Source organism: Epinephelus moara, chromosome 10 (genome assembly GCF_006386435.1).
Source record: "Epinephelus moara isolate mb chromosome 10, YSFRI_EMoa_1.0, whole genome shotgun sequence".
NCBI classification, from domain to species: domain Eukaryota; kingdom Metazoa; phylum Chordata; class Actinopteri; order Perciformes; family Serranidae; genus Epinephelus; species Epinephelus moara.
The window spans coordinates 11621814-11647342 of NC_065515.1; the positions used below are offsets into that span (position 1 = coordinate 11621814).

The 25529-nt window shown below is 43.7% G+C and overlaps 1 protein-coding gene across 1 annotated transcript in view; it reads right to left on the reverse strand.

The window, feature by feature from the left end:
* Window positions 1–25529, reverse strand: part of ncanb (neurocan b) — a 220265-nt gene that overhangs the window by 112519 nt on the left and 82217 nt on the right. Inside the window, exons 6-9 of the mRNA XM_050055537.1 lie at window positions 24270–24397; window positions 20192–20485; window positions 18191–19066; window positions 9410–10633 (exon numbers count right to left, since the gene is read on the reverse strand). Coding sequence (XP_049911494.1) covers window positions 9410–10633; window positions 18191–19066; window positions 20192–20485; window positions 24270–24397 — 2522 coding nt within the window. The remainder of the gene's footprint in view (window positions 1–9409; window positions 10634–18190; window positions 19067–20191; window positions 20486–24269; window positions 24398–25529) is intronic.

Sequence of the window (25529 nt, forward strand, 5' to 3'; positions counted from 1 at the left end):
AACAAAACAAATACATGATTAAAAAGCATATGTTGTGCACAGGGAAAATTGGAGCTCCGCATCCATAGTTAGTGTTACTGAAGTTAACATAGCACTTTGGTCTGCCACCCCACTGATCTTTAGAGGGCTGTGATGTGCGAAAATATTCATAAAAACAACAACAAAACTTGTTTTGCAGTTCTGCTGCGGATCTGCCACCAGTAACAGTCAAGAGATTTAGTCATTCATCTGCCATAATGGGAGCTCTGGGTCATGCAATCTAGAAAATAAAATACAGCTGCCTGTGATGGGGCTCCTAGAGGCTGAATAATCACCAGGTTTTGTTGTGGCAGCAAAGATAATAAAGCATTTTTATGATGCCGTAAAAATGCCTGTTTAAGACAGCTTTTCTGTGTTTTTTTTAGGCTCACTGCAGAATATTAAACCCAAAATTTTGATGGTGCATTAGCTTTACAAACATTGCAGTTTGTTTCATTGACTTTTACATATATAAATCAGCACTTTCTATTCCCCAAAATGTCAGTGAACGTTGATATTTTACTTGAGCTTTTCGCCTGCTACACAGAAATTCCCGCACTGAATAATTTATTCCCTGTGTGTTTTATTTTAACAGTTTTAAAACCAACAGCACTTTGCAAAACGGCAAATATTTGCCTTTCATATTGCTGTGATGTTCAGTGACCTTTCCAGGCACAGCAAATTTGACTTGGTCCATGGAGAGACTCAGTTTCATGAGCTGCTTTTCTTACACACACATGCAGACAGCACTTCCTGAATGCTGAAAACGGCTGTGAGAACAAATTAAATGTGGCAAATTGGACATGATGTACATGTTGTAACGCACATATGGACTTCCTAGAGACTTCTGTCTATAAGCTCTCTCCCTCCTCCATATTCTGTTTAAATCTCCTCACTCTTCTTACTGACTATTATCCTTTCTGGGCTTGGTCTACATCATATTAGATTTGTTACCTTTCATTTTCAATACAATCTCAGCATCCAACACATTCTCACTCCGACCTCACATATTGATGCTTTGGTCATGGACTTTCCACGTCCACATACGACGTGAAAGGTACTCTGGGTGTGATGGTCGTTGATCCTTTGGGACACCGTGTCAAGTTGTCCTCTTTCAAGAAATTTACCATTTACATACAGTCTCTTTCAAAATACACGCGCTACGTCGGTTGCAAATTGACGTTTAGGCGACAAAAACAAGTGGTGAGTTTTAGGAAAAAAGGGTTTGGCTTTACAATCTTACAGGACGCAAACACCGCTCTTGGGTGAAAGTCAGTGTTTGTTGGACCCATCCCCACTCAGATGTTCGCTGACCTAAGTATCGTCCTTGTCCCGCCTTGTTTCCTCCTGACGCTACTGGGTGCGTTAAAGGATGCCTTTTTTTTGTTGGTTTCTGACGGCGCAAGCCACTGCCCAAGCACCGGATTTCGATGACTTCAGAGTAAGACCGTGCTCCAGCATCAGAGGTGTTGCTTTTATTATTGCCCTGTTAGCTTAGCTTCTAGCCTCGCCTAATTTACTAACTTAGCTCCAAGACATCCCCAGTTAAAGGTAAACAAGGCAGAAAATAACTGGTTACTATTCTTACCACTATTGCCAGTGAAAGTGAAAGTAAAAGTGAAAGTTTTCCTAGATTGCCATATCGCCTTGCTATATTTGTGTCCGCAATTTTCAAAGCATCTTCTTGGATGCGTGCTGCTCACGGCCTGGCACCAGGGGTCTCATTCATGAACACACAAAACAAGGCCTTAAAGAGGCGTGCGCCACTTCCCATGCAAAAGTTGTGATCTATAAAAGCAGACTTGATGGGAGAAACTTTGACCCATGCTTACAAACATTTTAGAGACAGGAAATTGGCAACACACATGATAAGGTGGAAGGTGCTTGTAGAAATTGTTGAAGATTTTTTGGCGGGCACCATTTCTGGCTTTGTCTGTACGTACATTGTTAGTATGGATCCTACGCATTGTTTTATAAATAAGATCCCTGGTCACTACCTATTTTATAAAGTTCTCACCTGTGCTCTGCACCCAACAACATCCAGACCACAGCAAAATAAGCAAAACATAAGAAAATACGGGCAGAGGACAGAGTCTCCGCAGACAGATACACTGCCACACAACTAGTAGGTCATAAGTGAAGACTGAGAGGGAGTCTATCCCCTTGTTTATAGGAAAATCCTGCATAGTGTACCCTTAAAGAAACCAAACTTGCAGATAGAAAGTCTCTTCTAGAGAGACATGGCGGAAAGTTACACCATCTTATTTCTGCTGAAGTCTAAAGTCAGAGGCACTCAACTTGCTTTGCCCCCAGGCCATATTCACAAAATGACAGGAGGCCAGGGGCTAGTTGATAAGGAAACATTAATAATATTTACCAGTGTATATAATAAAGGAAGTGCCTGTTTTCCACCTCTTAACGTTTGCTGTCCTTATTCATCTTTGCCCAGAGAAAAATCCACGCAGGTCAGGTGTACGGAGGGGCATTTCTAGGATATGAGGACATTCGGGGCTTAGACTTGGCCGCCGTTGGCAGGTGCAGGAGATCCTCCTCTGGCACTTTTTTTTTTCTCTTTTGGATAAACAAGCTCTATTTTGATGTTTATTTAATGCACTCTGCCACCTTATTTAAATTCAAAGTACACACACACAGACACACACAAAAAATCCCATTGTGCACCAGTTTATTTTCATTGTGAATAAAAAAACTGTTGGCGGGCCAACTGGCACCCTATCGCAGGCCAGATTTGGCCCACTTGTAAGTTGAGTATCACTGCTCTAGATGATACAGGCACTATAGGCTTGACAGGAGGCCTGTCCACGATAGTACTGGCCAAACCTCATGGACAGAGTTTCTCCCTGTTCTACAACGTCGAAAGACTCTGAGAGAGCAACCGGTTTCAGTTTGTGGCCTGGTCTACAGTCACCGCTCCTGTCTGCCAATCACTTTATGATGCCAGTCCTGTTGCCTCAGGGTTAAACAACACACGCTAGTAATAACGACTCCATTACCCACAATATGAGATTAGCATCGCCAGCCACAGTGTTCTGTTTACCTGGAGCCAGAGCTTCCAATAATCTGAAGGTGCTGACTTTGTGTAGGGATGATAAGGGAACAAGACACAGCTAGCTTTAGCAACATTGTCCTCCATGTTGGCACCATAAGAACGTATGTAGGTAAAAATGAAGCATGCAAGTCCAGCGAGGACATTTGTCTTCGCCAGTATGATGAGTCAGCATTGATTACTTTCAATGAGAGCCAATGGTGAGATTTGGATGCTTTTGTAATAAACAGGGTTTTGTTTTTAAGACTGGCCTGACTTAATAAGAGCGGACAGCCTTCACCCTGCTGAGAAAGGCACCACCATTTTATCCAGGGATACAGACAGGTGTTTTCAGAGAGTTTGACAGTACGGACATGAAGCGAATTCAGTGGATTTTAAAATGCATTGTCATTATCAACCCTCAGTGATGTACACAGAAAGGCTCAGTGTGGTTTCTCACCACAGTGTACTTAAGCTCATTTTCAACACTTTGGTTGCTTCGTTATTCCCCTGGTTCACTGGATACAAAAAAGCCCGTGCTCAGTCAGCACAGAGTGGTGTGTAACGCCGTTTCATCCCACACCACGCCGGAGCCCAGTGTCCCTCAAGGCTGTTCTTTAACAAATCCCATTCATTTAATATGCAGCAGCCAATAGCAAAGGATTAGATTCAGCAGGAGTGTTTGATATGGAAAAATGGAGGAATTACACCATGAAAAGAAAGAAGAAGAGAAACTTGGAGACAAGAAGCGGATAGTGGGATGGCAGATTAGGCAGTGGATGGATTTAAGGGAGGTGACTCCTTTTCTTTTTCTTTTTTTTTTAAAAGCCAGTGACGAGGATCCTGCTGAGGATCGTACGGGGGACAGACACGGTTAGACGGCAATTGACAGCCTTGTGGTGTACCACATTGGAGTTCAAGAGGCTATCAAAACATTATGCCAGCGAGAGTCATAACAATGACCAGAGGAGTAATAAAAGACATAAAGTCAGGGAGACGGGGAGCGAGGGAGAGCGAGGAACAAAAAAAGGCTAGTAAGGGAGAGACGCAGAGGAGAGGGAAAGAAGAATAGAGAAAAAGAAGATTGGAGACACAAGGAGGGAGAGGCAGGAAAATCAATAGACTTCTATATGCAGCATCGAGAATGTGCCCTCTCACTGCTCCAGACAGCCTATCCAAGGACTCCAACAGCCAGCAGACAAACTGAACATCTATCCACAGACCCATACTGATAATATGCCACCCCAGCCTGCCCCTGTCTCCATTTATCTCCTTCTTCCTCCCTCCATCTCCAAATACGCACACACACACACACATTCAACCTACTGGCTCTTCTCCTCCAAATTTAACACTCTAATTTGGTTGAGGGCTGGCTGCTGCGTTATTGATGTTGCCAGAGGTCTGATCCATCTTGAGCCCGGGACAAGGCTTTAGTCAAGAAGGCAATAACTCAGAGGCATCCTGTTCCGTGTTTGCCAGGGTATCAGACTGGCATTGGTAATTTAAAGGCTGGATAGACAGCCCACGTTACTGTATCCGCCCCGCCGCGCTTCGTCACCCCGCACGGCTGGACACCGGCGCTCTGAGCCATTTGGTAAATTTCCACGCCTGCTGGGGATTCTCTGGACCCAAAGCCACTTTTGTAACTTTTTTATGAGGTGTTACAAACTTCAATAAATACTGACTTTAGGATTATACAATATGGAAATGAAGATATGAGTAATTAAAAAAGAAATAAAATGAGACGTGTTTACTTTCTCGCAGTGTTCGGAGAGAGGGATTAAGACATGTTCAGTGTGTGTGTGTGTGTGTGTGTGTGTGTGTTTATGTGATGGCGCGACATGTGGGGTGGATTATCGAGGTTTACTCCTGAGAAGCTTGGCATGCTGGTGCTTCTTCACATACATTTACTTTTTATGTGTGTGTGTGTGTGTGTGTGTGTGTGTGTGTGTCCACCCATCTGTGTGGGTTTAGCTGGAGGCCAGAGCGATGGGGAATTGGAAAGCTGGATGTTGCGTTATATACCAGTGTCTTATCGCTCTGATATATGGCCAAATAGGACACAGAGGAGCTGAGACTGGCCTGATAACAAACAATAAATGAGGATTGGAGGGAAGTACAGAAATGTAAAGAAAGAAAGGAGGGAAGCAGGGAGAGAAAAGATGAGGAGAAACAACGTGCTCTCTGGAGGCCCACGGGACTGTGTTAGTGTAGTCTCTGATCATTGATTAAAGAGGTTTATGTACTCCCACCTACAGCATCGTAGAGGACACACTCACCCCTCTCTCCTCTCTCCTCTCCCAGAGCTGTCCATCCCTCTGCCCTTTCCCTCCTCTCCGTCTCTATCTCGCCGCTGTAATGTGCAGACAACCATTGCTGTAATTTTCTCTGTACTATAACTGACAACTACGAAAGGTCACTCAGTGGGAGGGGTCTCCTGCCTCTAATCACTCAACAAGAGCAGGGCCACGCAGTCCATTCAAATGTCACCGTATCAGAAATACTGATAAAGATGAAAAATGTACTCTCGTACTCCTGTTTTTTTTTTTTTTAATTTCCTCTTGTAATAAACAAACTACCATTCAATCCGAAGAGAGCCAGTGTCCCTGAGCTGCAATTACCTAAACCAAAATCTTTCTGTTCCAACTGAAATCTCAATTATATGTCCGCTGCATTAAATGATAAGCTCGGTGTCATGGCCGTGATCCACATTAAGCATTCAGCACAGCACTGCATCTGTGTTGAGCGTGCATGCCATTATTGGTTTGCGGCTGCCCTTTCTACTGAAAACGCAGTTTTATCAGAACATCCTCCTCGTGCTGTTATTAAATGGAAGAATTCCCCCGCTTCACCATCTCCTGTCAACTAGAACACATCACTTGACTAAAGATGGTTTCCACTGGGAAAGACATACATGTACTGCTCAGAGAACGCTCACTGTTGGCAGAAAGTGCTCGTAAATGACCAAAAAATGAGTGGTGAATCAAGTCAAGTTGGCAAGCTGGTAAAAAAAGAAACAGAGTACAGCTATTCCAAAAACATACAGGAGTCCACGGCGGATAAGGAGACAATAAGCCCTTGGGTGCAGAAATGCAAAGGGCCCCACCACCTTTCCACCTTCCCTGTGGTTGTTTTGTGTCTTTTTGCATACGTTTGGGTCTCTTTAAGGTGATTTTGTGTCTTTTTTTGGTCGCCTTGTTCCTCTTCGTAATCATACTGTGTCTCCTTGTGGTTGATTTGTGTCTTTTTGCAGTCGTTTGGGTCTCTTTAAGGTTATGTTGTGCCTTACTGAGGTGATTTTGTCTCTCTTTGAGGTAATTTTGTGTCTTTTTTTGGTTGTTTTGTTCCAGTCTGTAATCATATTGTGTGTCCTTGTGGTTGTTTTATGTCTTTTTGCAGTCGTTTGGGTGTCTTTGTGGTGATTTTGTGCCTTATTGAGGTAATTTTGTGTCTTTTTTTTGGTTGTTATGTTCCAGTTTGTAATCATATTGTGTGTCCTTGTGGTTGTTTTGTGTCTTTTTGCAGTCGTTTGGTTGTCTTTGTGGTGATTTTGTGCCTTATTGAGGTAATTTTGTGTCTTTTTTTGGTTGTTATGTTCCAGTTTGTAACCATATTGTTTGTCCTTGTGGTTGCTTTGTGTTTCCTTGTGGTTGATTTGTGTCTTTTTGCAGTCGTTTGGGTCGCTTTAAGGTTATTTTGTGTCTTTTTTTGGTCGTTTTGTTTCAGTTTGTAACCATATTGTGTGTCCATGTTGTTGCTTTCTGTTTCCTTGCAATAGTTTTGTGTCTTTTGCAGTTGTCTGGGTCTCTTTAAGGAAATTTTGTGCCTTATTGAGGTGATTTTCTCTCTCTTTAAGGTCATCTTGTGTCTCTTGTTGGTCATTTTGTTCCAGTTTGTAATCATATAGTGTGTCTCCTTGTGGATGCTTTGTATCTCCTTGCGGTTGTTTTGTGTTTTTTTGCAGTCAGTTGGGTCTTTCTGAGGTAATTTTGTGTCCTATTGAGGTGATTTTGTCTCTCTCTCTCTGAGGTCATTTTGCATCTTTTCTTTTTTGTTTGTTTTGTGTCAGTTTGTAACCATATTGTGGCCTTGTGGTTACTTTGTGTCTTTTTGCAGTCGTTTGGGTCTCTTTGAGGTTATTTTGTGTCCTATTGATGTGATGTGTTTTTTGTGTTTTGTGTTAATTTGGTGCCTTTTTTTGTTCATTTTGTGCCAGTGTTTAATTATACTGTGTGCCAGGGTTGTGTGAGACTTGGGTCTCTTTGTATTTTTGCCTGTTTTTGTCATTATTTCGTGTCTCTCTGCTGTTCCTTTGTATCTCTTTGTGGTTGTTTTTTTTCTCTCTTTATGGTCATTTTGAGTCTCTTCCTTATCAGAATGTTTTAATTTGATTAACATTTTGCAGGTGAAGGCCAGCGGGGCCCCGCTTACACTGCAGGCGCGCTCAGTAATCCATCAGTTCACAAAAGAATTTGGTGGCTTTTGTGGCCACTAAACCTGCACAAATAAGACAAAAAGAAACTCTGTAATTCTCAAATGCACCCCTAACTGCACTGCCAAGCAAATACCGTCTCTGAGCTCCTGTGCTATTTGCACAGTATCTAAATTATATGCATATCTTTGGTGCAAAATTGGCCTCTTTCTATGCAAATGAGCCTCATTGCAAAAACAGTCCAATCCACAAAGATCAGTGCTAATAGCCACATGCAGGTACAGTGAAATTTTAAGCGCCTCAGAGAGTTGGTGGTCACTAAAGCGCATTTATTTGGGGCGTCATATGTCACACCCAGACGTTCCAGACTGCCTCAAGTTTTGAGGAATGTCTCTGCACATCAGTCAGGACCTGTAGCTCAAGGTGTGAACATTTCAGATTTCTTTTCCTCTCTTCTGTTGTTCTGCCTACTGTGTTCTTGATGCAAAGGCAACTTTGCCAACATGGATAATTGCAATCAGAAGCATAAAAGGGCAAACTGCACTCAGCTGCAAAACTTAATAGGCATATTTGCGCTGTAAAATCATTAGCACAATATCTTTTGTGAAATGGCCCTCGAGACAGGGCAGATTGTGGTTGAAAGTGGTGCACAATTCATGTTGCTACCAGCAGCCACAATCCATTCTTTGTGAATTTCACAGCACATGACAAATGCTCATCTGTCAAACATATTGCAAAATGATGTAAACGCCACTTCTACAGACAGAAGCAAATATTTGTCTGAATGACTAAGTGTTGACATAAGATGCATGTATTCTGAATAGGCTGTTATCCTCATGACTAGTGACTTCATGTAAATGCAGCTTCTGACTCTCTACCATGTGATGACTTATAAAAAAAAAAGTCTTGCACTTTGCTGAGCAGGGTGACTAATGATCCGCGTCAGAATTTTGAAAATGTATGTTCAAAACCCAGAAAATACCAGACGCACTGAGCTGAGGATCAATGAGCGACATTAGCAGTTTGGCAGAAACACACAATAAATATTTCAGTCATTTCAGACAAAGACATTAAACATAAGGAAACACATTTTGGCTGTTTAGTTTACAAATTCAGCCGAGGAAGAGACGAGTGGTCCTCGGAATATAGCGTTTGTTGTGTTTATTTAGTCTGTTGTTTTCTGTCACAGTAGCAGGTCCATTAACTATCAAAAGAAATCAATGAGAGCACGCTGAGGCAAACAGCACGGACACCGCTATTATGGTGAACAACAAGTTCGGGATGGAGTGCGAGACGGAAAAGTTGAGCCGGCCGCGAGAGAACGAGCCGAGCGAACATGGACAAACTTGAAAATGAGAAAGGAGAAGAGACCGCAGTCAATTACAAGTCCCATCTTGTAGTTTGTGTCTACATTGATTTGTTGGGGACTAGGATCTCTGCTTCTCCCCAGTTCACCTAATTGCACTCACTCTGACCCACTAATTACTTCGCTAAGACCTAGTTGGTCTCACCTCGGTGCACTGCCTCGCTGTCTGGTGCTGTCTCTCTAAACCAACGTGGAAGGAAGGGAGAAGAGAGGGCAAGCCTGGATTAAGAATGCATGATGCGTGTCAGAGTAGGAGAGAGAGGGGAGATGTAGAATGAAACAACAAGAGACAGACACAGTAAGGAAGGAGAGGTGTATATATCTGAGGTGGTTTGCAGAGGCTGTGAACTCGGTTGGAGGGCATTCAGCAGCGTTAACGCACTGCTGTTACTGTACTGTATGTCACCTCAGGACAGCGATGAAGTGAGTGATGTTCCTGTCTCTCACGGAGCTGCGTACATAATTAAATGAATGGCTACTGATTAAATAATCACTCATAATCATGAAGATAACAGTGACAGTGAAGTTCATTCATCTGGAGCTCACATACCTGATGGGATTAGCCCAAAGGCCCAGTTGGGTACAAGGATGCCGAAAGGGTTGTTTGTGTCTTTGTCTTTGTTGCCTGTCGACACCGGAGCTTTGTGTTCCTCCGACTTTGGGCTCATGCCTTTGAAAGGTGTCCACCGACTCCCAACAATGAAGGACTCAGACACTGCCGACCTGGATTCCATTTGTGTGGCGCCAACGTTGGAGTCTGACGCGAAGGTGGTCAACTGAATGACACCAGTAGTCGTTTGAGATCCGGGTGCTAGAGTAGCTGAGAGACGGTCCTGTGGGTTGGGGGTTGTTTTCTCCGTCTCTTCCCGAACCCAAGAAATGGAAATAGACGACTCCTCTAAGGTGGCGCTCTCTGAGGAATTTTCTGTGGTGATTGCTCTGGTGATAGGATCCGTCCTCTGCGTGTCTCTAGTAGTCAGAAGCTCCACTGTGGTCACCTCAGTGGTTGTCAGCACCTCCATTAGGGCTTCAGGCGTGGAAGTCACCACCTCCTTTCTGCTATTGTTTTTGCTGTTCTTCCTAAAAAGAGGAGTGAAACCTGAATTTGAACTACTTTCTCCCCTCCATGAAGAAGCAGAGGAGATGGTATCAGTGGGTCGGCGGATGTAGAGGACCTCCCCCCTGGCCTCCTCTGCTGTGTCAGACTCCTGGGGGCCCTGAGGTGGGGTGGTGGGCTGCTGCACCGGCTGCCACTGGGACAGAGTGGTGTGCTCTGCCACAGTCACAACCTCAGTCTGGCCTTGGCTGAGTGAGGACTTTTTTTCAGAACTCAGTTTGACACCACCGCTGTCCAAGTTGTTGCCTGTCAATCCAAACCCACCAGGAAAGTTGCTCCCTTCACTGCTCCCCTCGATCTCCTTCTCCTCTCCTGATGCAGTTCTGGCAGCTGATGGAGTGCTCGGATCCTCTCCATCCTGGTCCTTTCCCTGGCCTGAATAGTTTTCTGGGTTGTCCTGTCGAAGGGAAGTGGGCAGGGTCATCACCTCAAGTGGCCCTGCTTTGGCCTCCATAGGCTCCCACGTGGGACGTTTGCCCACATAGGCCACATTTCCAGGGGGGCCAAGTTTGGAGCCACGCATTGATTTGATGGCCCATCGAAAGTGGCTGCTGGGGGCGGGAGGAGAGGCTGGGCCTCCTCTGGGACCCTGAGGGCCAGGTATGTTGACATGTTCACTGGGTGGTGATCTCTCTTTGGGTCCTGATGCAGTGAATTCTGAAGGGAATAAAGAGACAGAACAGACTAATTAATATGATTTCATTACGGGGGCGGGAAGAAGGACGGGGTGGATTTAATTTAATGCATGTGGAATTAGCAATTAAAAGTCAAGCCTGGCTTACATGAGTCCCATATAACTATGACAGGGAGCTCAGTTTCAATATTATTATGAAAACATGACTCTAGTGGGAATGGCAATGTGAGCACTGGCTGGTATGGGTTTCTGTCATGTATAGACTATTTCACTGATTTGCTTTTACTGCACATGTTGTTTTTGGATGTGGGGCTGTGTGAGGTATTTATCCATATTGAGTGTCTTAAGCCCCATTTCCAGTGAACACTTCCAGTATGGCACCTTTGGAACCAAAGGTAACCCTTCAGACATGGTACCTAGACCATAGTGTTTCCACTGCAAACAGTACTCTTAAATGTGGGCAGGGTTGTTGTCATTCACTGCTTTGTCCAGCACTCACTGTATTTCCTCATTACTGGTGACACAGATGGAAGTCTGCACCTCATTTATCGTCTACAGAATGAGGCTGCACGCCAACTTTGTCTGAACAAAATATCAAAGGCTGCGGTGAAAGTTTCTCGCGATGGAATATGTAAAAATAGCAGGTTTGTGTATTTAGTCGTTCTAAGGCAAGCTCAGGGGTTTATTGTTGCTGTAGAATATATGCAGTTCACATAATCCATACATCCAGTTGAAATTAATATATATAAACGCACGAAGATCCACTCATTACGAAAAGTGTATGTCATATAAAAACTAAAGTAATGGTCAGAGTTGTCACCCTGAAATATAAGGTGTGCTGATTGATTCACATTGTCAACTCATACATTGAGTAACATTACAAGTAAACGTTCCACCTTAAAAGTCACCGGCAGTCGGCCCAATGAATTAAGTTATTTTTTCTCAGACTCCAGCTGCTGTGAGAGGCAGCAAAACATCCTTTGATTTTATAGCTTCAGTCTAATAAAACTCTCCACAGTATGAACAGTGGGTACATGAGCTTCAAAACCAGCCACAACTCAGCCCTGAGCAGGGTGACTGTCCTCTACTGACCAGTCAACAGACTGCAGCGTTCACAGCTCCACCTTTTAGTACCAGATCTGTGTGCTAGGTACCCCAACAGAGGGGGGACCAAAAATGGGGGCGGTACGGAACGGTTCCATAGATACCATCCACAACTTTTTACAGTGGGATCAGAAAAAAAGCGTATCGAACTGAACTGAACCATACTGTACTGGTCAGTGGAAACGTGGCTTTTACATACAGTAGATGTTAGTTGGGGTGCCCCCAGTTTCAAGAAGCAGGCATATGTACCACCACAGAAGGTAAGCAATGTACTGCTATGGATGGGGGCAGCTGTAAAAACACATTACAGCCAACTAAGAATACCATGTCATCTATGCTCTCTTCAAAGCCACCAGACTCCTTCGACAAAAACAGTAATTTTACCTCGTAGCACATGGGAGCTGGTGGGCTACTGCTGCCTTGATCTGTTAGATTGTTTGTGTTTTTATGTGACTTCAGTGAATCAAAATTAACCCTCTAAAACACAAAAGTCATACAATGACACAAACAAGGTAGCCAACTGAGGCAAAGGTAGACTAGCAACTCCTGTATTCTGCAAAGTAAAATTACCATTTTTGTCAAAGGTGTCTGGCTTTGAAGAGAGCACAGATGATGGCTTCAGTTTATTGTCAGAAAGAGCTGTCTGACGGCAAGGTAGAGCAGTGAAAATACTCTATATATAGCGTATACTTAAACTGATATTGAGTATTTTGTTGGCTAAAATACATTTTACTGCTGCCCCTGTCTATATTTGCACATTGCTTCACTTCTGTGGCATTACCTCTGCCAAACTGCAAGTGTGCCGACTGCCACCCACTCTGGGAAAAACACTGACTGTGAATAAGTACCTCATACGACCCCACTTCATAAAACCTAAAGCATCCCTTTAATATACTTAACTGTGATTAGAAAGTGTGTAGAAACTTAAGAAGAAACTAAGACCACATCCACAGGGATTGTGTCCCACCTGTTCATAGCTTTTCTCCATAACATTATGCATTCATGACTAAATAAGCAACAGCCAAAAAAACAAAACACATCCTCGGGTATTATGGCTAGACATCATTAGCAAACAACCCCCAAACTGTCATCACATTTTAATTCAAATGTTGCCAAATCCTGGCTGGTGTATGGGAGGATGCGTCATCGCCTTTTCCCAACAGAAAAAGAGCACAGACAGAAATATAAATACAGAAACCTCTTATGGGAAATAACCCACACTGTTCTGTGACAAAAAACTGTGTTCATTAAGCATCCCATTGGTCCTAAACCTAAACAATGAAACTTTCCTGCAGATACCTCATTACATGTAAAACTTTATTTTCCCAAAAGCTGTCTCGCTGCCCAATAACCTCTGGTAAAGAGTCGCAATTTTTTATCCAGTCCAATGAATAATTTATTTCAACATATATTTTTTATATGCAGAAACGTTCACATTCATAAATATGCTCATATATTCATTTTTAAATTGGACTTTTTCTTCTTTAAAGGCACCACAGTGACTTTTTACGTCATAATACATGAAATTCTCCAAACAGCCTTTATTGTATTTGGTGATTAATACGCTCTAGCATGTGCTTTTTTGGAAGTTTGTTGAATCTGTCCTTTCAGGCTGTAGACAAACTGCACTTTTTGATGAACTGAAAGTAGCATTTAACTGTAATTCACTGTAACTTGGATGTTTTGGGCTTCTTTCCTCACCAGTGGAGCTGATCTCTGTGGCTGCTAAAGTTGCTGAAGTTTGGAGACAAAGATGGGACTCTCATGGACGCCCATAAACACCCGGGCGCACGCACGCAGAGACACACCAAAAGGATGGAAGGATGTATTCAAAGTAATTTCACACCTCTCTCCTCTGTCCCTGTTTTCTCATTCCCTGCGGATTCTTTTACCCCAAACAGTCTCCTGCAGGGACACACTTGCCTGTGGTGGGAGAAGCCATGTGGAAAAACGCAGGAGCGCTCGCAACACGATAAGCAAATGACTTGCTCCACAACAAGCTCCATCTAGACCTGTTTATTTAGATGAAGTGGCCCACTGTACCTTATCAGCTTACGGCTTTAAACCAGACACTGTCTACACCATCAATAATTCATTCTGTCTGCATGTGTGACTCACGGCTGGTGTGTTGTTGGGTTTTTTTTAGGACTGCAGTGCAGTCGTGTTACTGAGAGGCCCTGCTAGTGTTGCTGCCATCATCATTGCTCAGCTCGCTTTGGCTGTCCTCAGTTCAGTTAACATGTCTGAAAAGTACAGCAATATGGTGGGGGGGGTGTGCAACACAACCCGGCACAACAAATTACCACGAGAGGGAGAACATACACAAATATGTCCATGCATAAAATATTAAAATGTGCGTAAATTATTCAGAAGGTCCGCTGTTGCCTTATGCCCAAGTGAGGTTTATGAGCCTGAGGTTCATTTCCATAAGAGCCGTGTAGACCGGCGTAATTGTCCTATTAATAATCCAAATAGCTAATTACATACTTTTACTACACACGCTGATGAAAGTGAGAATAATTAAACACATTAATCTGGTTTGATCATCTATGTAATGACCCATGTAATAAATAAAATGAGACAATTAGGCATAGGTTTGGATGATTTGAGCAAGTTCGGCTCTGACACTGTAAATCTGTCGCTGGAAAAAAGCCACAGCTCAACGGTGAAAAGCAGCAAAACAAACTTATAATAAACCCTATTCAGACGGTAATTGTGTGCTTCCACTGTGAGTGGTTCTGCTGTGTTGACTCCACTTTACTGGAGTAAACGGGCTGAGAGAATCCCTCGGGTCAGGCAGACATGATATTAAATTGTGAGAGTGGAGGATGACAATGAGAGAGACACAGAGAGAGCTGGCACCGATGCCACCTCAGCCCATCTGCAGATATGGCGTCTAATAAAAAAGACTGAGGGGAAGTTATTGCGTGGCCATGTGAATCATGTCAGGAGCATCTACACTGAGTGTCAGAGCCCACTGTCTCCCATCGAATAAATTCAGTCTCTGGGGTTGACGTGACTGGTGTGAAGCAGACGTGCATTTCCTTGACAGACAGCCGGGACTCGCATGTTGAGCTTATTCAGATTCTACGTGCGTTTATTGGAGCCAGATCGCTCCAGTAGGAGCTTAACAAAACAACACTTCATTCAATAAAATGTTCAAAAATATTTTGCTGTGCAGGGGGGGATAATTTAAGTCATCGCTCTACATTCAGAGACCTCTTTCAAATTTTCAAAAATAATTTGATTCAATACTTAAATTCTAATCTTTCTTAGATGCGCTGTGTGCAGTGCAGAGCTTTACACCCCCCCTCAATCAAAGAGGCAACATGGCACCATCAGTTAAGGAGTGTTGAGATCTGAGGAATAGCCTGCGGTGTGCAATAACAGAGTTAATTCAGCTCACTGATGCTAGTTTAAGAAGTGACATCAGTTGGGCAGCTTTCCATCACAGCAACATTAAAGAAAGAACGACTCATCTTCACCCCCCCTTTTTCTGTCTTCCCCTTTCTTCCCTCTTCCTCGCTCCACTCATCCCCCTCCTGTGTTGCTCATCCTCGCTGTAGTGATCATTACCGCCTACCTTCAGAGAGCCTAGGCCTAATTGGCAGAGACGTAGATGGAGGTGAGAGCGAACGGCAGCGCAGCCCAGCCTCCACGTTAATTGGATACGGCTGTGAATAATGCATGCGGACTAAAGCTCGGATTTTCATTAATACCATGGGGGCTGGCATCGGATTTCAGGTAGCACAGCAGTGGGTGTTTATATTAATAAAGGCAGCAATTGGTAGGTGAGAAAAGCCTATCACCTTTATTGAATCATTCTTCTGGATGACTGTGGGAGCCTCTTAGTCTTTCTTTGTATCCTCCCCTACAGCTGATGCCAAGGATGTGTCATTTATGGTGACCATTAAAAGAAAAGCTGCCTTCTTCCACCCAGGGCTGCGGCACACTTCCTTTCCAGCTCTCATCCGCTACATTTTTCTCTACTTTTGGCCGATGATCAGTTTCTGAGCTGTATTTGGCTTTGCTGCAGGTGCCTTGCTCTGGTGGTCCAGCAAACTTCCAGACGCAAGCAGCTCCTTTAATCTTTAGTCCACCTTTACCCCTGCAGTTACAAGCTAGAGGAAGTGATTTTGGGTTCAGTGCCAGGGTGCTTTCAGGAAGACATGAACATTGACCTGGTGACCTTTTCTATCTGTGTGTGTTGTACCGCGCCATTCCTGAGGGAAATTCACTCCACCATGGATGTAAACTGTCTGACAAGACCTTTCAGGTGCTTCAGCTCGCACACATGCAGCACACACACCCACAAACTAACAATGGACCCCTGCCAGTGTTGGGGAAGCTTCTCCGCAATGAAAAGTAGTTAAACTATATTTTAACAAAAACTTTTAGCTCATTAAAGTAAATTTATTTTCAAAAAGTATTTCAATCGTGTGAAATGATCACAATCTGAGTCAGGAAGAGTGTTGGAGTCCTCACCTAACCAGCTGAAGATGTGTTTTAAGGAGATATGCCCCCCCCCCCCCCCCCTTTCATGCTTACCTGTCCTGTCCATTAAAAAGGCAAAATGCCCAAAAAAATATCTTAAAAAAAAGAAAAGAAAACCTTCAGGGGGAACCTATTTGTCACCATTTATGTGAGGTAACAAAGTGTAACATATCACATTATGTTACATTAGCTTGGATGTGTTATTGGTGCTTTAATGTAATTCTAAAAAGTTTGAAATTAATTCTTGAATAATTTTGTTAATAAATATTTCATGAGTGTCAATTGTTATGTGACAGTAAACAAAAACAAACATTTTGTCGTGATGAAGGTGATAACACACGTTATATAGTCTTGTGCACGGATATGAAAACAGGTGTGCCTTGAGATTTGGGTTTGCCCTTTGGCGTGCCTTGGGCACAAAAAGTTTGAAAACGAACTGGCCTACTGAATGTATACACATGCTTTTGTTTTTTAATGATTTTAACAGTGAAACAAAGACCGACCCTGCTGTACAGGAACCAGTGAAGGGAAGCAGGGAAACTTTGCTGATATTCAACCAGCTGTGTGTCATCGCAGTGTGTGCAGATGAACGTTGTTTGACTTCCATCAGAGATCCCTGCCTGTCTGCCGGTGGAAGTTCAGGTACTAGCATCACAAACACCGTTCATCTGCACACACTGCGATGCCACACAGCTGGTTCAATATCAGCAAAGTTTCCCTTTATATTCATTGTCTTGTGTGGCGATCAGCAGTGATGTGGTGGTTCACTTTTACACTGTGATCTGTAGCCTATAGTTCGGCTTTAGCTTCTAACTCTCTTTACTCTCTTTTTAACCTGTTGTTGTTGCTGAGTCAGTTTGACATCCTGGATATATCCTTCAAACACAGACTGTAGACCCCTCTGTCTGCTTCTCTCTGAATCACTCTTTCATTTTTCCAAAAATATGATCATATTTCTTCAGGGAGTGCAGTTAGTTACAGTGTGGGCTCCATGCTTACTCTGACAGCTTGTCGGACCATCACAAAGGGGCGGAGCTTAATGAAGGTTTCATTCAAATAGCAGGTGATTATCATTAAATGACTGAGCTGTGGCACTGTGTCATACTGGTAAAAAGGTAAAAAGCATCATACAGATTCAATGAATATGTAGTTTGTAATCAGCCACATAAACTACACAACCCAAAGTAGTTAACTACTGTAAAGGCTACTGAGATTTGAATGTAGTTAAACTGACACTCAGCTACTGATTGATCTACATGTAGTGAACTACTCCCTAAAACTGACTCCTGCATTTGTCAGGCCTTCTCCTTCCTCCCAGAGCGTGTCTCTCTTTGTGTCTGTACACAGACTTCTTAAATTTCCACCCATGTCTGGTCACTTTGTTTCCCTCATCCCTTTCTTTAATATATTCTCTACAGCTAATACCGGTCAATTTTTTAGTCTGATACTTCTTTGACTCCTAAAAATAAGCTGTAATTTGTGATGCAGGTCTGCTTTGTTCTAAACAAACATTACATATGCGAGCAAACCTTTTATTGCGGAGTGGATTAAAATGCAAGCTTAGCCCGTACTCTCCCTGACAGCCTGTACTGTAAACAAAGCACTCTGTCGATAAATACGACAATGGAGGCAGAACAGTCTCCACTCCAACATTCTGCATTACTGTATGTGGTGTGGCCCCTTTTGTTTGTTTGCAATTACTGTTTAATTTAATCTACACCGATACTTCAAATTGCCCTGCGGAGGAATATATTATAGTTTACTCGAGGGAAAGGAAGAGAGCATAGAATAGAGAGACAGTTTAAAAAAGCATGACATAAACAGATCCTATATTTGCCAGCCACATTTAAATGCACCAGGCTTTCGTGGGAAATAGAACAGTTTCAATTTACCCTCATTTCTATTTCAATTTCATACTCGGTTTTTAGTTTTAAAGGTTAGAGGTGAACCCAAATACACTCAAACATAAAATGAGCTCATACCGTTACTGCTGGATGGAGGGTTTGCTGCAGTAGTGCTGGAGGCTTGTTCTCCCGGCGGAGTCGTGGTATCGTTTTGCCTTGTGCTTTTGACTGCAGGCACTAATCGAACCAGCGGCATCACCTCTTTCTCCTGCTCAGACAGCCCTTCCTGTGGATTCTGTAGTCCACTGCTAGGAGTCCTGAAGGAGAAACCACCACTCCTGTGCTCCATAATGGCATTGTCCATGCTTCCCTTGTTTCCACTTGGTTTTGGTACACTCAGATTTCTGCTGGATGCCTCTCCCTGCGTCTGGTTCTCTCCTGCTTTTTCCTCGAGCTCTGAAAGCCTCTTTTCTGTCTCCTCTACCTCCTCTCCTCCTCTCCAGTACCTGAAGGGCCTCATCAGAGTGTGAACAAACTCAGCCAACACACTGTTACTAGTCTGAGGCTGAGGAGTGGAGGAAGCCATGGAGGATGGTGTTGGGGTGTCAGATGATCCAAAATAGCCAGCGTCTTGTTCTTCGTGAGCAGAGCCTCCATGGCTCTCCAGGGTCTCGAGGTCAGAAAGGCCCATGGCGTTGCTACTCTTTGGGGCGTCAGACTCCTCCAGGCTGGGTTGGCTGGTTATGGGTCCATCCTGTTTTTCACCCCAGCCCTCCTCTGGCCTTAAGTGGATGACGACATGCTCTTCGGAGATCTCAGCAGAGCTGTTGATCCCAGCAATAGAGTGGACTCCTGTGCTCTCCAAGTCAACCAAGCCAGTCCAGGTAGAAGTTTTGGGGAAAGGGGCACTACTACGCTGGGCTTCGGTGACAGAAGGGATGGCCTCTGCTGCTGGGTTTGGGGCCTGGTAAAAAGCCTGTGCCTCTGCAGCCTGGACCCCCGCTGGCTGGTGGGCTGCAACACACAAAAGCCGCATTTCAGCGAAAGCAACAGAACTGTTTGTAACTGGAGCTGCTTTATCTGCTCCTGCACAACACAGCTCTGAACCTCACTTTACCTCTCTCCTCCCGTTGCTGTAAACCTGTTATTACTGCTCACACAAGATTAAATTCAGAGCATGCCGCACGGCGTTGGACTGAAGTTTTACCACATGTGGCTCTAATTTTTCTACCGCAAAATCCAATAATTTTCAAATTAACAAACACGCATAAGTTGTGCACATGCCACATTAATGAGATTGTATCAACGATATTATTTACATGAAACAAATTTATGCCGTCAAACAAAACGTATTACCATTTTTATCTACTTGTAGCGCTCTGAAAGACATCATTTGTTTTAAATATTAATGCAAATGTGCATACAGCTTTGCGATGTAGAGGTTCATCTATCAGCTGTTTGTTTTGACAAATGCACTGCTGCTCTGCTCACATGCTGTTCTTGTTTACTTAAAATGATTGGGTTATGTGGATGTTTCGCTTCAATGAAAATTTCATAAGCTGACACTGTGAGAGATGAAAATGTCACTTTTTTCCCCCATCTGTGGAGATACAATTGTCAAATATCAGTCTGCTACAATCAATGGAAGCCAGGAAAACAAAAATAAGCCCCAGATGCAGAATCATAGGTTTGATAATGCACGACATAAACAATATCACTGAGCAGAATGTGATGTAAAGTCGATCCAAAGTGACGATAAAACTAACTTATTCCAGTCTCAGTTGGCACATGATAAAAGACAAGGTCAGACACACAGTCACTGCAAACCCCAGTTGGACTCATTCATGCTCTTGCTCTTTCTATCTCTCTTCCTTTCTTCCTTACCTTCCTCTCTTTCTCTTTGTATCCCTCCCTCTCCCTCTCCAGCTTCACTACACGCAACATACAAGCCCTCAAATCCATCAGGGAGGGACACAAATGTCACACAATCTCTTCGCAACTACTTCATGTGTGACACAAACATGTCGTGCTAATTAAAAACCAGAATGGAAAGCAAGTCCCCAGACCTCTCTGCCGTTGCCATGGCAATTACCACAATGATGCTGCACCGAGTTTATCATCACAAGAGCTGGCGTGTACCTCGGTAGCAGAAGGCGTCGTACAGGGCCGTGGTGTCGGGGAAGCCAGTGCGGTTGGGGTTGTTGTAGACAGTCCGCACCCCGGGCTCGTCTCCGCCGCAGTTCTTCCGCGGGACGTTGATAGGGTAGCGGGCGCTGCCGTCTGCAAGCCAGCCAGGGTCACACTGGTCCAGGCCGGCCTGCCAGGCGAGGTAGAGCTGCCCGACAGTGGCTAGCTGGGCTCCAAGGGCGTGGCAGTGGGTGGAGGCTGTGGCCAGGCTCAACTTATCTGGCACTGTGGAGTGGAAGACTTCACCTGGGAGGAGACGAAGGAGAAGAGAGATTTATAGTCCATGGTGGTACATACAGCCCTCAGTAAAGATCGTCTTTGTTGAGCTGGCTTATGGTTTGTGAGTCTGGTTGTACAAAGTGATGGAGCTACATTTGTGTCTGAGTCTGTTTTACGAAGAGTGTGTGCGTATGAGTCTGTCAGCGCCTTCTTTTACTTTAAAGCCAGTAAGTTCCAGCTATTTTCTTTCTCTTCTTTGTAAACTCTGACAAAGAAATAAAGGTGGAGACTTGAAGTTGTGTGATAAAAGCAAAGTTTTACGCGCTATGCATAAGAATGCACTTTATTTTTTTGCATAAAAAGTATTAAAAAAGGCATGAGTGATTCAAAGAACGGACTATATAAAGACAGTTCTTTGAATTCAGAGCAGCAGCAAAGGGGGATCTAAGAGAAAGACAAATACACTGACTGCAACTGAAGGAGAAGAAGAAAAGAGAAGATGAAGAGAGGTGGGGTTGATGTGGATAAAATAGTGATGCAAAAATAGGGCCTCGGCAAAGCCAGGCAGAGAGAGCTCAAGAGGACCACTGTGTCTGTGCAGCACAAATAAAATCGTGTGATCAGAAAATTCACTGGCAGTTCAGTTTGTGATGAAAAAAATATGAGCGGGAGGGGTGGACAGTGGGAATGAGGAGCGGAGAACAGATGAAGTTGGATATGAGGGTGCAGGAGATTTATGCTGAGAGTAAAGAACGGTGTTGCTGATTTATTGAACTGAGATGAGGGGGTAAAGGGTGAAGATGTGGACAAAAGAAGAAAGAGGAAGAAAGGGATTATGTGAGGAGTGATATGTGAGAAGAATAAAGAAGACGATGGAGATATTTATGGGAAGGCTGGTGACAAGTTGCTAATTAATACTGAATTATGGTGAAATAAAAAAAGAAATGATGACAGAGTGAAAAAGAACAAACACTTCTGATACAGCAAACCAAACAGTGTGGAAATTTTGACATAGAGAATTCTTAATTTAACCGAGGTTTTTTGTTTTCTTTTTACAGAATAATGAAGAAACACCCGCTTCATATCCGCTAGCAGACAATTATCTGCTGATTGATTCAATCAGGTTGTTAATTTCACTTAATTATATTGTAAACTGCTGGATACAAAGTCTGCAGGTGGTCGTGCAATCTTCTCCGCTCAGCATCTCAGTCACATACAGGGTCTTCACATCTATAAATAGCTCTGGTACTGTAACTATTACGCTTAATAACAGTTGTGGTCACACCACCTAGTAACAAGTGACCCAGATAGACGTACCCCTGCAGGGTGTTTGATTGTGGTGTTAAAAAACCTGCTGTGCTTATGATTGTTGTTCGGAGTATGCAAATGTAACAAAGCCATAACAACATTTCAGTCCGTCCACTGTCGCTGACATGATTATAATGTGATGGCACAGCAGAATATGTGCTGGATTGATATTTGGCGTTTACGCTTCCCATAAGGAAACACCAAGCTCAGCACAGCAGGGAGCTGGGAGTGATGACGATCATTTTCCCCCTCGGGAACTTAGAGTCTACAGGTGGACGCTGGGGGTCGAGGTTGGGCTGATGAAATGCTGCAAAATGATCAGTGGCGGCGGCGAAAGGGTACGTTAGATATACAGTGAAAAGAGTATGTCATGTATGAGTGGGAGTTAGCTCGCAGGGATCGCTTCTGTACAGCAAAAGCCGACCAGAAACTTCAGTTGCCTGGATGTTATCTTCAACAGTACCAACGGCACCACATAGAGGAAGAACGGCCTCCAGTCATGTGGATATTGATTAGAATAAAAATCTATTTCCATCCTGCTTGCAGGTATAAATCCATAACCTCCCATAAAGTTTCAATATTGTTTAGATTTGTTGGAGTTTTGTTAGATCTGACTTTCATATCGGCTGTGCCCAGTAGCTCCTTGAAGTAGAACACCACCTAAATTACGGATTCCAGTGTTTTTATCCGCAGCCCAGGGAAAGTTTGCTCAATATTTTTGAACATGAGCTGCTCTCTCTCAAAACCAGAAACCAGAGAAGTTAGTGTGGAACTGCTTCATGTACAATGAGCAGGAGCCTGATTTTGTGGACCCACAGATATGTTTTTTTCACAATCTTTGCAGCATGGTGGTGCAGTGGTTAGCGGTTAGTATTGCTGCCTCACAGCAAGAGGGTTCCCTGGTTGAACCCCGGAGTGGGGGAGCCCTTGTGTGTGGGGTTTGCATGTTCTCCCCATGTCAGTGTGGGTTTCCGCTGCGTACTCCAGCTTCCTCCCACAGTCCAAAGACATGCAGGTTAATTGGTGACTCTAACTTGTCCGTAGGTGTGAATGTGAGTGTGAATGGTTGTCTGTCTCTATGTGTCAGCCCTGTGATAGTCTGACAACCTGTCCAGGGTGTACCCTGCCTCTTGCCCAATGTCAGCTGGGATAGGCCCTAGCCGAATAAATGAATGCATGAACAATGTTTGTTATGTACATAGATCAAACGGCGCTGAGCAAACGCTGCATCAACTCATTAGCTTGAATGCTACATTTATAAAATTTTCACTGCTATACCTGCTGTCAGACAGCTCTTTCCAACGGGAAACTGAAGCTGGTTTCTCAAAGCCATGCTGGTAGATTTGGTTAAGAAAGAGTTGGCAAAGCGACATAGTACATAAAATAAGCACAGTAGATACGTCACATAGCTTTGACCACTGTGTTGTACTGTATGTCGTTTGAGGCTGCAGTTAGTGCCGAGTGCCAATTTCACATATCTCCACAATTTAAGTCAGTTGTCAGTTGTCTACCCTGAAGGGATTGTTGCTGTTAGTGTGACATCACAGTCAACACATTCCCCTGTGTGCTCTCTGTGTCATCTAAAACATCTTTCCCAATTCACTGTCTATGGAGCAGCTCCACACTTTATACTTGATGACAACATTACTATTATTTCTGGAGTGTTTTAAACCATAGGAATAACAGATATGAGTTTTGAAAATGGGTGTAGTTCCCCTTAAATGTTGCTCTGCATGTCAAGTTTTCTCCTGAAGCACGGCACAAATCCATGTTATAAATAACAGTGGGGACAGATTTTCTGCTCCAAATTCTTTGGAAATTTTTAAACGATTTTATGCAAAAGCAAACAAAAGCAGATTTCTCATTACTTGCCGGCAATCCTCGATTTTCATGGCTGAAATGCCAACTGTCGCTGGCAGATTTTATCAGTTGTAGCTAGCTACTTAATCAATCTGCCTCCAGCTGACTTGCCAAAACTTTCCACTGACTCTTTTAAAAACAAGAGCAGTGTAAAAGCCCCTTAAATATGCACTCTCTGGCTACACACTGTACATGACATCATGCTAACAGTGTGAGGCTAAGGCTACATGGCCCAGATAAAAAGTCAGCATCATCACCAGCTGATGATTCATGTCAGAGACATGGAAACGGAGGATCTGTGTTGTTCTTGATATAATACAATACCTCTTAGCTAGTTAGTCAGACAGGCAAACATTCAGATAAACTGCCTGTGGTACTGCAAATCAGAAAGTAAAGTTTTCGGATAACACTACTGACCCATTTAGCTTATGCCTGCAGGAGGTTGTGACATAACAGCTGGACTGAATATTGTCTCTTTTTCTCCCTCTCACTTCCACGACCTCTCCTCTGCTACAGCCCTCTTCCTTTCAGCGCTAACAGAGTATTAACTCCTGGTCGCAGCGTTCTCGCGCTGCACACCCACGGCTTAGTGGACCCATGCATGACTAAACCTAAATTTATGGTTGAAGCTCCTGACTCCTACCTTGAAGCTGCTTAGCGAAGCAGTAGACATCAAACAGCTCATCAGGGGACCTATCGCCGTAGTTACGGACTCCAGGTGAGTCCTCACGATCGCCATAGCAACCGGGCCGAGGCGACTGGATGGGATACCTGCGGAGAGAAACCGAGAGACGGGGACAGAGAGAGTGGGAGAAAAAAAGATTAATACAGCTTGGCCATGAAGAAGGCAGCCACAGACAAACTTGGCTCCCCGGGGACTGAGTCTGTGTTCACAAGCATACAAAATAAGATGAAAACCGAACTACACTTTTATCATCTCCTGCCCTGAATACAATGGCTTTAAGTTTATCTCCCTCCCAGAGATTATCCAAATATATTACTCAAAGAAGAACGAAAAAATAAACACATAAACCTCCCCCCTGAAACTGGCTGTAATGCCAAAGCTATAGTTATAGTTATACAGTAACATTCATTACATGTCACAACAACCTCAGGACAACAACTGTAAAGCACTTCAATAGATAATATCTTGCTTCCTTTAATTATTCTGCCCTCAGTATGAGCTTCACAGAAAAACTGCCCTGCCATTTCACTTAAAATCGTTTCGAAATCTGTTTAATGCTCTGCCAATGTAAGAATTTCAGTAGCACTATACAGCTTTAGAGAGAATGAGAGAAAGGGAGGTAGCGGTAGGAAGTCAAGGAGAGGTTAAAAGAATCAGGAATTCCTTCAGTGGCTTGGCATGCCTGTGGGGCTGAGAAAACAGCGATCTATATTCAGGCTCCAACTGAGCAATTATTCCACAAGAACATTGATTCCAGCAGCACCAGGGCACAGGCAAAGAGGCTGATTAAAAGATTACGCTGGGCATACAGGGACTTAGGAAGTACTCAGAGCAGACGCACACACAAATGCACAAACACACACAATCAAACATACATGCAGAAGACACACATGCCTGCCCATAACCATAGACCTGCAGTTCTTTTCTTATGCAGCTGCCTGTTTTTCATCAGAGTAAAACAAGAGAGCTAAGTCTTGTAGTGTCTCTGGCCTCAGCTTCTCTCTTTCTGCCTGGTGGCTGATGAAGCGATGGCTGATGTCTGTATTTTTTCCACCGTATTAATTGGACACTTTCCTCCTGGCTGATGTGCAGTCGGAGCCTCCTGGATCTGGACCAATTAGATAACTCCCTGGTGGAAACAACAGGAGCGTAGGACGGAAGGAGAGGAAGAAATAGGAGAAGGAAGCTGTGCCGCAGGAAAGTTGTGAAAAAAAACTG